The sequence below is a fragment of the Hevea brasiliensis genome, chromosome 2, assembly GCF_030052815.1.
Source record: "Hevea brasiliensis isolate MT/VB/25A 57/8 chromosome 2, ASM3005281v1, whole genome shotgun sequence".
NCBI classification, from domain to species: domain Eukaryota; kingdom Viridiplantae; phylum Streptophyta; class Magnoliopsida; order Malpighiales; family Euphorbiaceae; genus Hevea; species Hevea brasiliensis.
This window is the reverse complement of record NC_079494.1, coordinates 2,505,189-2,522,697: the sequence shown is the minus strand read 5'-3', so window position 1 is coordinate 2,522,697 and position 17,509 is coordinate 2,505,189. Positions and strand designations below refer to the sequence as shown.

At 33.4% G+C, this 17,509-nt stretch overlaps 1 protein-coding gene across 1 annotated transcript; it reads right to left on the bottom strand.

Annotated features, from left to right (window-relative positions):
* Window positions 1-4,952: 4,952 nt before the first annotated feature.
* LOC110654437 (cytochrome P450 83B1-like) lies at window positions 4,953-6,600 on the bottom strand. The gene is made up of 2 exons (XM_021810425.2): window positions 5,722-6,600; window positions 4,953-5,627 (listed from the first exon to the last, which is right to left on the bottom strand). The coding sequence occupies exons 1-2, from the start codon at window positions 6,598-6,600 to the stop codon at window positions 5,016-5,018; spliced, it is 1,491 nt and encodes a 496-aa protein (XP_021666117.2). The 3' UTR covers window positions 4,953-5,015.
* Between the last annotated feature and the right edge of the window lie 10,909 nt (window positions 6,601-17,509).

Sequence of the window (17,509 nt, the reverse complement as noted above, 5' to 3'; positions counted from 1 at the left end):
CTATGAGTTATAACTCTTTGACCTCAGCCCCGGGATTGGTATAATCTATATCCTTAGTCTCTTAATCTTAGCGAACTCACTAACTTATTCTTTATGCAGGTATGGTGGGAGGCGAAACAACAAAGGAAAGCCGTAAGCGAAAAAGGGAGCTCGCTCTAAAAGTATGAGAGATGAAAGAAGCTGCTGCCCAGACATCGAGATGGGACTTAGTAGAATTACCGAGCTCTCCATTCTGACCTCCAGAGAAGCTAACCTCGAAGGTAGAGGTCATCACTTCTCCACCTCGATAGGCTAAACCTCTACCTCCTCTGGTCTCTTCAAGTGCAGAAGGGGGGTCTTCCAGACCAGCCATTAGGACGCTCTCTCGAGGTGCTCAGGTCCTCCTTTAATCACTAGAAAGGAATCACTCAGTTCAGGGCAATTCTGATTTGGCTAAGGTCCTGGGCGCTACCATCTGTTTTCAAGAAAATCGAAATAAGATGGCCCAGGATAGCATTGACGATCTCCTGACTCAGACAATGAGCTTGGGTTTGGAGGCTATTGTGAACCAGCATGTGATCAGAGGGAAGGCTCATCTCTTAAAATAGAAGATCATGAAAATGGTTCAGGACGTAGCAGCTGCCAAAGCCCAACTCTCAGCTGTCAATGATCATATTGTTAAGTTAGAAGATCGGGCAAAGTCTTGCGAAGAAAGGATAGCTGAACTGGAGCGAGAACTTAAAGATGCTCGGGCCTGCCGATCTGCTGATCTCGCTCAATTTGCTGAAGAAATCAAAGCGAATGAGAAAGAGGCCCTGGCAAAAGAGGCCGGTGCCTATGTGAATACCCATAGCAATCTTTTGGTCGAACTTGTGAATCGCTATCCTAAAGAAGACTTCTCCTGGATGGAGAAACTCGCCCTAGAAGTTGAAGATGGGAGTGAGGGAGAGCTTGAGAGAAGGGAGGGAGAGGATGTTGAAAATGTAGCTGAAGAGCAGGTTAGGGAAGACCCTCCTGCCGAATAACTTGTATAATTTTCCTCTGGAATGAATTTCGATTTCTTTATTGATCGGTTCTTAATGAGATCGAAAAAATATCAAACTAAGAATGAATGGGCGTTAATTCAATTCCCAATTAATTGGATAAGTCCAATCACAAATCTTAAGATGGGTTATCGAACATGACTGCTTAAAGAGCTTGGTAAACATTAAACGCAAAGATGAGATTAGGAAACCTTCAAAAATACATGATTTGAGACCAGGTCTCTGTCTAATTTTGCTAGGTTCAGGATCACTCAGAGATCGGATAAGATATTAACTTTGTTAGATATTTAACGAGATCTGATCCTGAAACTGCCTGGAACCTGAAATTTGGGGTTAGGGGATTGAAAAACTAAATGCAGACTGATGGTTTGACAATTAATCAAAACAGTTCGAATAAACATAGAGATCGAAAAATGCTCAATTTATTCATGAGATTGGATAGACTCTAGATTTATTATTCATCTAGGAACAAGTTATTGTGGGTTCGGAGAAAATGACTTGATGTTAAGTAAGTGGTAGAGATTGGGTAAAATGCCTACAAGGGAGATCGACTGAAATGCGAATTGTGATTAAAGATCGACCCAAAATGTGGTGTCTACACTGAGCAATAGATAAGTGTGTGTCTATTCCCTTGGCCTTCCATGGAAAATGTAGAAAACTAACTTGGAAAATAATTTGCATATGAAAATTATCTTCTTTAAAAATTATTTTCTAAAATGAAGTTTTTTATGAAAAAATAATGTTAAATTAATGATATATATTAATGTTATGTACGTAAATATATTTTCACATTGTAATAAAATTGTTAAAATTCAGAAAATGACTATATATTTTTAAAATGAGTGATGCTGTCACAAGAATATTTATGGGTATGGATCTACAAGATAAGAGAGCACCGTGGTCAGTTAATCAGTGTTCGGAATTTAGAGAATGAGAGTAGAGTTTGAGAGACCTTGTTAGTTTAGGAGTTATCTTTGTAGTAGGATTTTAACTTGTCAAGCGAGTATTTTGAAATCATGTCAAGGAGGGAGATCTCTCGTTTATGGGCTAAGTGTCTGAATGACCCTTATACCTATTGGGCGATGGGTGGATCGCCCTCTTGGATGAGCATGGTTCAGATGAACGCCCCTCGAGCGAGCGTCTTTTGGGCGAGTAGCATCAATAAGAAGTTTTTTTTTTCCTTAAAAATAATTTAATTTTCACTTTAACTAGAATTTTTTTTATTTATCTATTTTTAAGTGTCTCAAATGCTATAAAATGTGAAAAATATTTTACAATAAACAGAGCCCAAGATTTACCTATTTTACATAAAGTTATAGCTAAATTTTACATTAGTTGTATCTTAGATGATGAAAGAAATAGAGTTACCCTTTGACCATTTGTTGCTAGAATATATAGTTTAGAAAGGAAAAAAAATGTACAAAAATTTAACTTATTGTAAATTCAAAATATAAATATGTGAGTCTCACTTATTTTATATGTGAGTCTTATTATACACATCATATCTTAAATGTATGATAGACTAAATTTAGGTAAAATTTTTTGCTTTTTACTTCATTTATTTGAATATAAATGATTTTTGCTTTTTACTTAATTTGTTTGAATATAAATTAAAGGGATAAAATAATTTATTTCTTAAAATTTAGGAACTAAAATATAATATAGTACAAAATTTAGGGATCAAATAATTAATTTCTTAAAATTCAGATATTAAAATGCAATATATGGTAAAATCTCAAGAATAAATTATAAATTTCCCTTTTATCTTTTTGAAATTCACGCTCATAAAAGGGGGAAAAATTAGGGATCCGAGTTAACTTAATTAGTGAAGGAAATTTGAGTTTGGGGGGTTTTGGATTGCTTACTTACAATGGTGTTGGGATGAAGGGAACAGACAAAGACAATTACGTTGAGCTTATCACTCGCACTGTATTCCTTGCATGTAGTCTCATTCGAGCAAAAGGGTTTTGAAAAGCAATTGCTCATGATTCGATCATTTTTGGAGGAAACAGGAAGCTTTTTCTCCTCCCCCCCCCCCCCAAAAAAAAAAAAAAAAAAAAATCTCTCTACAAGAATTCTCTCAATTTATGATCAATCCCTCTCTCCTCTTGTCCTATTTTTTTTTTCTGTGTTTTTATGGTGGTTCCTTCTTTTTACGAGGATTTTGTATTAATTTTTCTAAATAGAAATATAATAACTGATTTCATCTGGCTGGAGATTTTAGATCTTGATTTACAAATTTAAATCTTTTAAAGCATGATGGTGTGGCCTGATCCTCCGTTAAGTATAATGACTTGAACTACATGCATAAGTTTATGAAAAATTAATTTAAATATGGACGATCGAGAGTTGCTATTTTAATGTTCAAATCAAATAAAATATCAGTGGCTACTTAGAGTATTTATATCTATTATCAAAATCATCTTTAAGCAGAAAGATTCAATATCATAAGTTTTACATTCATTCTATAGGATTAAGGTTATGTGTCTTTTATAATTATTTATAATGTTTGAAGTATTAATAAATTTATATTAAGAAAAAAGGAACTTTTTGCCGGATTGGCTTAAAAAGAGATGAAGCAGAAGCACACAGATTTCGACCGAGGGACTACCTTAGTGACCGACAAAAACCCAGTAAGACGACACTGGTCCCAAATTTGAGAAGAAATTCAGGGCGTCGCCACATCGTCTGTAGGTAGGATTGTGCAATTAATCTTAATCCATTCAATTTTTAATTCAACTGAATAGAATTAAAAATAATTAAAATTTTAAATTACAAAAATGTTAATCAAATTAAACTGAAGTAAGAATTGAACCAAATTAAAAATTTATGTTCAATTTAATTTGATTTATTAGTTTAAATTTATTTATCGAATCTTTTTATTTTTTAAGCCTATTATAAATTTCATAAATTATGTATTATATTTCATAAAAATCCATAAAATCAATAAAAATTGATCATAAATCGAATAAATCGTAATGAAAATAACCAAATTAAAAATCAAAATTTTTAAAATTATGAACCAAATTAATTGAATCAATAAAAAAAATCAAATTGATGAAAATTAATTTTTAATTATAATTGATAATTCAAAGCAAATCAAATCATTATAACTAAAATATTTTAATTTGATTTGATTTAGTTTTAATTTTAATTTAATTAATATTACTTCTTAATTTAATTTTTTTAATCAAAGAACCATTGTGCAAAATTTTAAATTTTTGTTCTCTGACAGAAACTATGCAAACCAACACCAAATAATTATATATTTTTAGAACTCCTCAACAAATGCCACTTCTAAATAAAAACATTTTACCTAATACATAAATTAACCCTAAAATTAAAACATTTTACACCCTTAATTTTTATTTTTTAATCAATAAGTAAATTTACTTATTTAAAAAATAATATATAAATTATCAAATTTAATTCATTATAAAGAGAGCGATATATTTAATTATTTTTTAAAATAAATTTAAAATTATGTATTTTTGTTGTAAAAATAAAACTGAAAATGTAATAGATAAAAAAAAAATGTTAGGTGTGTAATAAATCAAAATAGTAGGTCATAGATGCAATAATTTTTTTTTCAAATAATTTAAAGATTAATTTATATATTCAGTTAAAAATACTTCTGTGAAGCAGAAATATGCGATCTAGTAAAATGCAGCCTTTATTTTCATTGTGCCTTAAGACCTTCCGGTTATTACAAATACAATGAAAATTCTTGTTTAAACCTTATTTATTATAGACTCAAGATATACATATGATATCCATATATTTAATAAATAGATCCCACCATATATCTTATATTTTAACTCATAATAAACCAAGTGTAAATACGAAAAATCCAAATATACCACCAGACTTGAGGTATGTTTCATTGATCATATGGTGACATTCTTTTTTTTTTTTTTTTGGATTTTGTCTGGAGGCTGAACTTGCAATTTTACTGAAAATCATGAACTAGCATCAGCTAATCTATGCATATCATTAGATATATTTCTTCGCCATTAGCCAGAGATGCTCCCTCTTGTGAACGGCGATGCCTGGCAGCACATTATCAGTGTCTATGTCTTCCCTTTTCATCCCAGCAGGCATTTCCCAATCAAATTTGTAGAGAAGATTAGCAAGTGAAAGCTCCACATTAGCAATTCCCATAAATATTCCAGGACAAATTCTTCTACCAGCGCCAAATGGTATTAACTCGTAATCCTGTCCCTTCATGTCAATAGGATTATCCAAAAATCTCTCTGGATAGAACTCCAATGGGTTTTCCCAAGCTTCAGGATCCCTCCCAACTGCCCATGCATTCACATAAACTAGGGTTTTTTCAGGAATATCATACCCACCTAAAGTGCACTTGTGAACTGTTTCTCTTGGGACTAGTAATGGAACTGTTGGTTGCAGTCTCATCATCTCTTTCACCACAGCCTTAAGGTAAGGCAATTGGTGAATATCGTCTTCATCAACAAAACCCTTTTTTCCAATTAAGCTTCTAATTTCTTCTTGAACTTTTTTCATGGTTTTAGGATTTTTCATTAGAAAACTCATGGCCCAAATCACTGCAGCAGCACTTGTGTCTGTTCCAGCAACAAATACGTTCTACATGGAAATAAAAATAAAATATAAATGATCTAATAATAATAATAATAATAATAATAATAATAATTAAAATATTGAGATTAGCTTGCATTACCATGAGAATTGCTTTGATGTGTTCAAAGGTTAGTTGAACTTTAAAAGAACGATCCTTCCAAAGTTGAAGTAAAACATCAAGAATGTTCTCATACTGGGCCTTTTCCCTCTTTGGATCGAGGTGTTCATCGATGAGCTCTTGGTAGAAAACATCAAATTCATGGAAATTCTTTTCGAGTCGGGAGAGCAACCCAGAGAGTTTATCAACAATCCAGCCGATGTAAGGAAAATAGTCTGAAAAGAAGAAGCCCACAAACATGGCCTGAGTTTCATTAAGCAACTCATGAAACCTCTTAGCTTCATTTCCTCCTTCCACGAACCTCTTCCCAAAGGCAACTCTGCATATTGCAGCACTTGTAAGAGCCATCATGGCTTCAGTCAAGTTGACAGGTTTGGAATCATCAGCTAATTTCGATATATTTTCAAGCATACGGGAAACTTCATCTTCTCTGATGGGACGAAAGTCTTGGACTCGGTTTGAGTTGAAGAGATAGACGACACAAATTTTTCTCATCTCCCTCCAATAAGCATCATAGGGTGCAAAAGCCAAATCTAGACCATTGTAGGATAATCTTTGTAAACCAAGCAAGGGAGGCCTACTACAAAATTCAAGATCTTGGGTTTTCAATACCTCTTTTGCCATTTTGGCAGAAGAGACTATTAGAGTTTGCTTCAAACCTAGCCTTAAGGACGTGAGGGGGCCATATTGATTGGATAGTTGCCATAAATACTTCTGAACGTTGGAGTTGTCAAGCTGGAATAGGTTTCCTACTAAGGGAAGACCCTTGGGACCAGGAGGGAGACGAAGGTTTCTTCTGTGTATTTTGAGAAGAAAAAAGAGGAAGATAGGGAGAAGAAGAAGGAAGATGAGCAACCCCATTGTGATATATGGAGGTATAATGACAAAGAAAATGGTCTCTATAAATTGGAAAATTACATTTGGAAGTATTAGGGCAAAGACTCAATTATATGTGAAATATATCATTATAAATTTTATAAAATATTTAATTATATAATAAATTTTTTAATTAAATAATAATTCGGATCACAAAATTATATTCGGATATCAATAAGAGTGACATCATCACATGCCTCGCAAAGTCTAATAGGTCTCCGTGAAATTGCCGATACTCCCAACATTAGTTTGGCTGTTCTTCTCGCAAAGTGGGTGGTGCAGGCTAAAAGATGTACAATTTTGAATATTTCAGAACAAAAACAAAACCCAACTCGTTCGAATATTTCAGAATAAAGAAAGGTAGAGTTCTTGTGAAAGACCAGAGACCAAGAAATCAAGAATAGCTTTGATTATCTCCAATATTCTTTGTACCTAACTAAAAAAATATATATATATTTCTCATCTATATATCGAAAAAAATTATTATTCTTGTCTTGAGGCACAAAGCCTATAATTATAAACTTATTTATATAGAAAAAAAAAATTGATGTAGAAGTTGGTTCACCCTAATATTCAAACTCAACTCAACTAAACTAAACCTTTGTCCCAAAAATTTATTAAGGTCGGCTACATGGATTCTCTTTCTCCACTCTAAACGATTTTGGATTAAATTCTCGGAAATGTATAATGTTTCTAGGTCATATTGTACTACTCTCCTCCAAGTCAGTTTAGGTCTAACCATTCTTTTCTTTCTATCCTCTAACCCAAGGTGCTCTACTTGTCTAACTAGAGTTTCCGTATGTCTACGCTTCACATGATCAAACCACCTCAATCTTCCTTCTCTCAACTTATCCTCAATTGACACCACTCTTACTTTTTCTCTAATACTCTCATTACATACTTTATCTAGTCTAGTATGGTTACTTATCCACCTTAACATTCTCATCTCCACAACTGTTATCTTAGACACATACGACTTCTTCATTGCCCAACACTCACTACCATATAACATGGCCGGTCGTATGGCTGCACAGTAAAATTTTCCTTTTAACTTATTGGGAATCTTGCGATTACATAAAACTTCTGTGGCACGTCTCCACTTCAACCATCCGGCTTTAATCCTATGACTAACATCCTCCTTACATCCCCATCTACTTGAAGGATTAAGCCGAGATATTTAAAGTGATTACTTTGGGATAATACCACTCCATCTAAACTAACTCCTTCTCTATAACCATTTCGGCCTTCACTGAACTTGCAATGCATGTATTCTATCTTCGTTCTACTTAATTTAAAACACTTTGACTCCAGAGTACTTCTCCAAAGCTCTAGCTTTCTATTGACTCCTTCTCGCGTCTCATCTATCAGAACTATATTAGCCACAAACATCATGCACCAAAGGATACTTTCTTGTTGTAATAGCCCGGCCCACTAGTGATATTGTCTGCTCTGGGCCGAAGCCTTCATAGTTTGAAAACGCGTCACTAGGGGTTATGAACCACCAACTTATAAACCCAGCATCTCTCCCGTATTTTGCCGATGTGGGATTTGCCTAGGATGTTACAATCCACCCCCCTTATGGAACTTAGGGTCCTCGCTGAGTTTTGCCCCACCATCGCCCAAGGTTGCACGCAGAGCGACTCTGATACCACAAATGTAACGGCCCAGCCCACTAGTGATATTGTCCGCTCTGGGCCAAAGCCTTCACAGTTTTAAAACGAGTCACTAGGGGTTATTAACCACCAACTTATAAACTCAGTATCTCTCCCATATTTTGCCGATGTGGGATTTGCCTAGGGTGTTACACTTGTATATGTTTTGTCAATTCATCTAGAACTAATATAAAAAGGTAAGAGCTTATAGCTGAACCTTGGCATAATTCAACTGAGATAGGAAAATCACTTGTGTCTCCTCCCACTGTATATACTGTGACACTCTTTACCCGACTACAGTGTAGCCGAGCAAGTTATGCCACTCAGTGTGTCGGAGCACTCTATTTTATCTGATTTCATTACAGTCCTTGATTTATTTATTCAAAAACTTTATTGAAGATTTAGGCTATTTTTACTTTTATCAAAATCTAACTAAATTGGAAATTTCAAAAATTTTAACGATAATCCGACAAAGTGTCGGCTGTAATTTGGACTAACAGTTCTTCTGAACCTGCCAAAGACAATTTCAATATATACTCAATTTCTCAAACTTAAAAGTCTCAAAAATTTTCAAACATAATGTATCTCAATACAGTATTCAGATTTCTCAGAAATCTCATTAGATTTTCAATATCTCAATATTCACAAGTATAATCTCATTATAACTCAAATTCAATTCACATACTAAAATACTTACTTTGAATAGCTTCCATAATTCATAGGTTAATTACATGAGTTTATTTTGTACAAGATATACAAATAATTTACAATGTGCTAGGAATGAACAATATACATAACATGTATAAAATGAGCCCTATCTACATGCATTGCTGAGGAGGTGACAATCTTGAACTCTTCTGACACTTCCGCAGATCTGGACTCCAAAAATCTAAGTCGACAGTCTACTGGTTTTACCTTCAGTACCTGTGCGAGGAAGCAATTCCATCGCGCTAAGCATTTCTGCTTAGTGGTTCAATAATATAACCAGAAATAATATATACAAGTAAAGAAAGAAATAAATGATAATTCAGATACTCAAGAATCAATTTAATTTGGTATGGTATTTCTAGTATCAACGATCTTATATACTAGTTTGTTCCTCTTTGGAAGTGCTTAGTTTATAACTTTTCAATAATACTAGCAGGTATATAATTTATTCTATCTGTATTGTATTTCAAGTCTGTACAGTTCTGCAATTTATATTTTTGTTATGTTTCTTTTGCTAATCTCTTTTGCTTATTCATTCAATACTTAATTTAATTGTACTGGATTTTCATTATACTTAACTTAACTTAGCTCGAATTGAATAATACTTTAATTGATCGCCCAAGTAACCTATACTAGACGATCGGATCGATAACGGGTCGTTGGCACCGACACCGCGTGACTCGGGCCGTCATACCATGGGACGCAGAACGTCAACCATGTATACAGTCAGTATGGCTAAAAAGCCATGATATCACATAATCGGCATAAAAGCCATGAATACGGGCATAAAAGCCATGAATACGGGCATAAAGCCATGAATACAGGCATAAAGCCTTTCGCAGTACTGCTAACACAATACCCTATTGGCATGCCAAACTATCCAAACCAATCTTGTTAGGTATACTAGGGCATTTGATATTTTAAAATGTTAATATATTGTGCTTTATGACTTCATTTTTTCATGATAAATTTCAATCATAATTCATACATTCATTTGATCATTTATATGATCACAATTCACATCAATTATTCTTTTATACCATTGTACTCAAAATACTTCTTCTCTTTACAATAATGAGAACTAATGTCTCATTCATACATTAATATGGTTTATTTATCCATTCATTATGTTATTCATATTGATCCCAATTCTAAACAATGGTTCACATGTACCATTGTATTCAAAACATTTTTCCTTTCTCATTTATACATTCAAGAGTCTACTTATGTAATTACAAATTTTATATTTCAAGTTGAGTTACTAATATTTTATGAATTCCATTTGTGATGGGCATATATGCCCTAACTATCTATTCACATCAATTAGGTGACTTATTTTTCATGTTTCAAGTAATCCATGAATATTTCATGGATTTCAAATTTATGGCCTAAATTTCTTTTTAACAATTTTGACTAGGATGCATAGTCCATATTTGTCATACAATTCTAAGCATTTAAGCTTAGAATTGGTTCTAGGTCTTCATCTTAATTCACTAATCATTTTGATTACTATTCACCATACTAGTCAACCAAAATGTTGACCTTTTTATACTTAATGGATATATTAATTCTAATTACACCAAGATCCCACATTTTGAGCTTTACATTTACTAGTATTAATTGCCAATTGCAATTTAAAGTCCCCTAGATGCATTTCTAATTTCAAATTTTGAATTTCAAGTTTTGGTGTCACTATTCACCTCATTGGTCAACAAAAATGTTGACTTTTGCATAGACAATAGGTACATTGGTTTTAACACTCCCGATGTACCACATTTTGCATTTAAAACTTGTTGGAATCGATTACCAAATCCATTTCCAAGCTTATTTCAAGTTTTCATGTCACTATTCACTTCATTAGTCAACTAAAATGTTGACTTTTGCATAGAAAATATGTACATTGACTTTGGGTCTTCAAACATACTACATTTTTCATTTAAAACTTGTTGGTTTTGGTCACTTTCTCAAAGCTTAGGTCATTTTGGCAAAATTGCCAATTTTCGGTTTTGGTGCTCCGAAGTTGCACTGTTTCATTGGTCGATTTACTGTTGGAATTTGACAAAACTTCCTTCATAGAAAATGTTCCTTATTTTGTCTAGTTGAATTTCTTTTTTTGAATCACTCCATTTGGAGTTTTGTAGCTCAAGTTATGGTCAAAATAAGTTTACTGTTCACGTGCACTGTTCATGCTGCACTTTTGGGTTTCGGCAGATTTTGGTCCAACTTTGGTCAGTAATTTGACCAAGTTAAGTTCATAATTTGGTCTAACTTTCTTCATATGAAATGTTCTACTATGCCTTAGGTTTCCATCGGTTCAAGAATCGCCTAAATCCGAGTTTTCTATAGAGAGTTATAGCCATCCAAACATTACTGCTCAAATCAAAATTTGCAGAGTTGCAGGTTTGAACAGTGACTGTGACTGCCATTTGGGTTATGTTCTGGTCATAATTTGGGGTAGGTTTCTTCATGAAAGTTGTTTTTCTATGTCTTAAATTGTTGCTGTAAAAATTTCAGGTCAATTGACCAAATCTACAGTGAGTTATGGCTAAATGAACAGTAACTGTTCATTTGGTCATTCTGCAGGGGCTGTTTGCAGGGTATCCGGATTGGGGCCAAGTTTTGGTCCTCTTGATTTGGTCTTTTGGACATGGTTTCTTCAGAAAAAATGTGCCATTATAAGCCTAGTTTCATGTCCAATTGGCCAAACACCAATTGGATCAACACAGCCCAAGTTATGGCAGTGCAAGTGGACTGAATTTTCAGTCCCTCTGCTGCTGTCCTAGGGCAGCCTGCAACTTCACTTTGCAACCCTATTTTTCAGTCCATTTTATGATCAACTTACCTAAAATGGTCACTAATTGACCCTTATAATGTTCTTTCACAATTTCATAAGCTAAATCCAAGTTTCACTTCTCAAAACCCTAATGTCCAATTTAAATTACCCATAAACCTCAATTAGCACACTAATTCAACATCCATGCATATTCATACCTTAAACATCATTTCTATCCATTCTAAATTCATTAAAACAATCAACCACATCCTTCCTTAGGGCTGCCAAAAATTGAAGATGCCCTAACACATATAATTTACTTCAAATTCTTACAATTTCTTAACATAAAATGATGCTCTAACAAGGATTAAAGGAGTGAGAGTGAAAGGATAGCACTAACCTCACTTTAACCTCTTGTAGGGCAGATTTCTTCAAGCTAAAACTTCACTTTCCTTCTTCTTCTTGGCTGCCAAAAGCTTCCCCAAGTGATATGGTCAAGGTTTAATGAAAGGGGTTAGGGTTTAGTAGTGAAATTTCATGGGAAATGGAAGTAATTAAAGGAAACTCTCATGGAGGGTTATGGAGGAGAAAACTCAAGTTTTGGCTGAAGAAGAAGGCAGCTGTATTTTAATTCCTTTGGCCTTGTTTATCTCTTTTTATTAGTTAATTAAATAGTTGTTTAAATGGGATTGGTGGAAGCTTTTAAAATGACATCATGTGATGTCATATTTAGGTTTTTCTTTCATTTTCTTTTCTTCTTTTCTCTACTCATTTTCACTTTAATTTTTAGTAATATTTATTCATATTTTAGATCATAATAATTATTTACTCAACTGGACAAGTCGGCCAAAAATCGTCTCTGAAGGCGAAATGACCAAAATGCCCTCCGTTTGGCTTAACGGGTCAAAATTGTCTATACCGATTGAAAAATTTTTCTAAATATTTTCTTGGCATTATAATGCCATAGGAACCTCAATGACCCTTCTCTGGAGTCCCAAAAATTATTTTATGAATTTTTCCCCGGGTCTAGGGCTCCTCGTTGCGAGAACCGCAACTTCCCTCTGGTTACCCATCGCTTGGGCACCGGCTCGTTTAACTCAGTTGTATTTTATTTCTAAAATTTTTACTAAATTTTTCTTGTTAATATTTGAGTTAATTATGGTTCCTCACTTAAGTTTAAATATTTTTCCGAACGTTCTAGCTGTCCGGACCAACACCGGTCACCGGAACAGTAGAATGTGCGGAATTGCTACAGTGAGGGTGTTACATATACAATAGTAGTTACTCCTTCATACATATCTTTCAACACTTGTATGCACCTAATAGATACCCTTTTTTGTTCTAACACTCTCCATAAAACATCTCTTAGAACACTATCATAAGCCTTCTCCAAATCGATAAAAATCATGTGTAGATCTTTCTTCACATCTCTATATTTCTCCATCAAGCTTCTAATGAGAAAGATCACTTCCATAGTTAAATGACCAGACACGAAGCCAAATTGATTGAGAGAGATAGAAGTGTCATGACGTAGTCAATGTTCCACAACTCTCTCCCACAACTTCATAGTATGGCTCATGAGTTTAATTCTCCTATAGTTTGAGCAACTCTGTACGTCTCTTTTATTTTTAAAAATAGGTACTAAAATACTCCTCATCTATTCATTAGGCATTTTCTTTGAGTTTAGAATCTTATTAAATAATTTAGTTAACTTAAAGCACTTTGACTCCAGAGTACTTCTCCAAAGCTCTAGCTTTCTATTGACTCCTTCTCGCGTCTCATCTATCAGAACTATATCAGCCGCAAATATTATGCACCAAATGATACTCTCTTGTATATATTTTGTCAATTCATCTAGAACTAATGTAAAAAGGTAAGAGCTTATAACTAAACCTTGGCATAATTCAACTGAGATAGGAAAATCTCTTATGTCCCCTCCCACTGTGTACACAATAGGAGTTGCTCCTTCATACATATCTTTCAATACTTGTATGCACCTAATAGATACCTTCTTTTGTTCTAACACTCTCCATAAGACATCTCTTGGAACACTATCATAAGCCTTCTCCAAATCTATAAAAACCATGTGTAGATCTTTCTTCACATTTCTAAATTTCTCCATCAAGCTTTTAATGAAAAAGATCGCTTCCATAGTTGAATGACCGGACACGAAGCCAAATTGATTGAAAGAGATAGAAGTGTCATGACGTATCGATGTTCCATAACTCTCTCCCACAACTTCATAGTATGGCTCATGAGTTTAATTTCCCTATAGTTTGAGTAACTCTGTATGTCTCTCTTATTTTTAAAAATAGGTACTAAAATACTCCTCCTCTATTCATTAGGCATTTTCTTTGAGTTTAGAATCTTATTAAATAATTTAGTTAACCATGCCACTCTCATATCTCCCAAATACTTTCACACTTCAATTGGTATTCCATCGGGTCCACTGGCTTTATTCACTTTTATTCTCTTAAGTGCTTCCTTTACTTCTGAAGATCTAATCCTTCTAGTATAATTTACATTCTTTTCTATTGTTCTATAGTCTATATTCACGCTATTACCACTTTGACTATTATTAAAGAGATCATCAAAATGATTTTTCCATCTTTCTTTAATGTTTTCATCTTTCACCAACACTTTTCCTTCTTTATCCTTAATGCACCTAATTTGATTGAAATCTTGACATTTTTTTTCTCTTCCTCGCTAATCTATAAATATCATTCTCCCCTTCTTTAGTTCTAAGTTTCTCATATTACTTTTTTAAGGCCTGTGCTCTTGCTTAACTAATTGTCTTTTTTGTCTCTTTTTTTGCTATCTTGTACTGTTCATACACCTCATTATTATCATACTTAGGTAATTTCTTATACCATTCCCTTTTTCTCTTCACTGCCTTTTGTACTTCCTTATTCCACCACCATCTCTCTTTTGAGGGTGGTCCATGTCCTTTAGACTCTCCAAGTACTTTTCTAGCTACTTCTCTAATCTTTGATGTCATTTGTATCCACATACCATTGGCCTCAACATTCAGCTTCCATGCTTCAGACTCGAAAAGCTCATTTTTGAACTTCACTTGCTTTACTCCTTTGAACTCTCATCACTTTGTTTGAGCTATATTATTTCTTCTAGCCTTACTTGAATTATTTCTAAACTTGACATCCAAGACTACTAACCGATATTGATTTGTTAAAGCCTCTCCCGGAATGACCTTGCAATCCTTACATAGAGCTTTATTGGTCTTCCTGCTTAAGAGGAAGTTAATTTGACTTCTATATTGCCCACTTTTGAAAGTCACTAAATGTGACACCCTTTTTATAAGGTAGGTATTTGTTAGTATTAGATCGTACACCATAACAAAATCCAAGTTGCTTTTTCCATCCTTATTTGGGCTACTGAAACCAAAACCTCTATGAACATTCTCATAACCTTGCCTATCACTTCCTACATGTCCATTCAAATCTCCACTGATGAAAACATTCTCTTCATTCGGTATATTTGGCATTAGATCATCCATATCTTCGCAAAACCTTTGTTTACTCTCACTATCTAATCTGATTTGTGGAGCATAAGCACTAATTACATTCGTTGTTTCTCCTTCTAGTACTAGCTTTACTAGTATAATTCTATCTCTTACTCTTTTCATAGCTATTACGACATCTTTCAATGTCCTGTCTATGATTATGCCCACTCCGTTCTTATTCCTCTCCTTTTTGGTAAATCACAATTTGTAACCTGAATTACCTACTTTCTTGCTTTTCTCTCCTACCCATTTAGTCTCCCGAATGCAAGCAATATTTACCCTTCTCCTTTCCAAGGTATCCACAAGCTCCATTAATTTTCCTGTAAGTGATCTAACATTCCAAGTACTAACCCTGATTCTTCTCCTATCCTGTTCCTTCCCAATTGATCTCCTTCTATGATATCTTCTATTATTCTCTATGCTTATCTTGTGTTCTGTTCCACTATCTGTTCTACTATCTATCCTATGGACTAACTTCTTTACCCACACCTGTCAATGATGTAGGAACCCTTACTCATTTAACACCACACTAGGGCGCCAACATGGCGCATCGCTTTCGGTGAATGCCCTACACCCTTGCATATTTCTCACTACGCCCAGGCTCCGATGTAACGCACTGTAAGTAGAGGATGCCCCAACGTTTATATCATGAGAATCTATATCATGTGGTGTGATGAAATTTTTACTCTGATTGTCACCTACTGTAACCCTCATCCTTTATCTGCTACAATGTACACACCACATGTATATTTAATGAGATTTCTTGATTTATTATTTTTTTTTTTTAAATTCAGATCAATTGAATTTTATTTTCAGGAAATTCAACTATGTTGCGAATATGTAAGTTTAGAATTTCCATATCGAGAAAAAATGGGATGAGTGAGAGATATATAAATGAGAATGACTCATAGACCTACTACCTTAAGATTTTGGATTGGATGTGGTGTCAAACTCATGAGTGTATTCTTTCATAAGATCGATCAAGAATGATTCTCCTCAGACACTTTAGGCTCTCCAAATCTCTAACAAAACTATTTCAATTTAGTTTATTGCATTAAATAATATAGTTTTCACTATCTAACTGGAGTCCTAAAGCATCTAATGCACTATCTAACTTAGGTCAGGTTAATAAATGGATGAGAAAAGAGTTCAGAAATTATCTCACAACTGGTGGTGCTCCTGTAGTGAATCCCACAATTGGCTATGTGGGTTTTTAACAACCTCACATGCAATTGTGTGAATATCACAGACAGTTTGTGAGATATCTTGCTTCTATGATTATACCTTCTCCATTCTTTCACCATTTTTTATCAATTTTTGCCTAAAAAGAATGAACTTCAATTTAAGCAGAAAAAATTAACATTTAACTAAATTAAACTATGAAACGCAAAAATATATTTATTTTTTAATAGATATTTGTTATTTGGTATTTTACTTAATTTTTTTAGGTTTAATTTCAAAATTTATTTTATTAATTATTTTAAATTGAATTGGTATATTTTAAACTTCAATTGACATCATAAATATTATTTTAAATTTTAAATATTTATATGATATATAATGCTATATATATAGTTTGAATTTATACTTGACTTAGACTTATTATGAATTTTAAGAGCTTCATATCGATTTAAATTCTAATGTCAATTATGTTTCATTGGCAAGGGCAGATCTGCATTGAGGTGGGTTGTCACACTCTACCCCTCCGTAAGATGTGGCATGATCCTTTAATATACCTAATAAATTACAGTACTTCATCCACCAATAATATATTAAATATACTACAAGGGATTTTAACAGAACAATTTCATTTAACAATCTGGCGTGGTGATAAAAACTTAAAATAAGTGTTTTCAAATCAATTATATGTCATAAATCTTATTTAGGAATAATTAAATATTTTCAAAATTTTGCAAAAAATCCGTGCGGTTACTGCTAAAATTATATGAAATCAGTTCTTCATAGCCTGGTAAAAAAAAACAATTTACAAAAATAAATCATGTCCAATTGAAACTCAATCAACTCATTCTCAATAAATCTCATCATACAGAAAATAATTCATTATTTACAATACTCGGGAAGAAAGTTAAATGTTTGTATTCATTGAGATAACAAAATTAATATTATAAAAATTTACATTCGATAAAAATCCCAAAATAATATTACAAGTGATTTTGTACAACTGCTCAAATAAAGTTTCATACATATAACTACACGAGTACATCAAAACTTAATATACAA

Coding starts and splice junctions, on each gene's coding strand:
- LOC110654437 (XM_021810425.2), bottom strand. CDS start 6,600: ATGGGGTTGCTCATCTTCCTTCTTCTTCTCCCTATCTTCCTCTTTTTT. Junction 5,628..5,721: donor ACATCAAAGCAATTCTCATG/GTAATGCAAGCT, acceptor ATTTCCATGTAG/AACGTATTTGTTGCTGGAAC.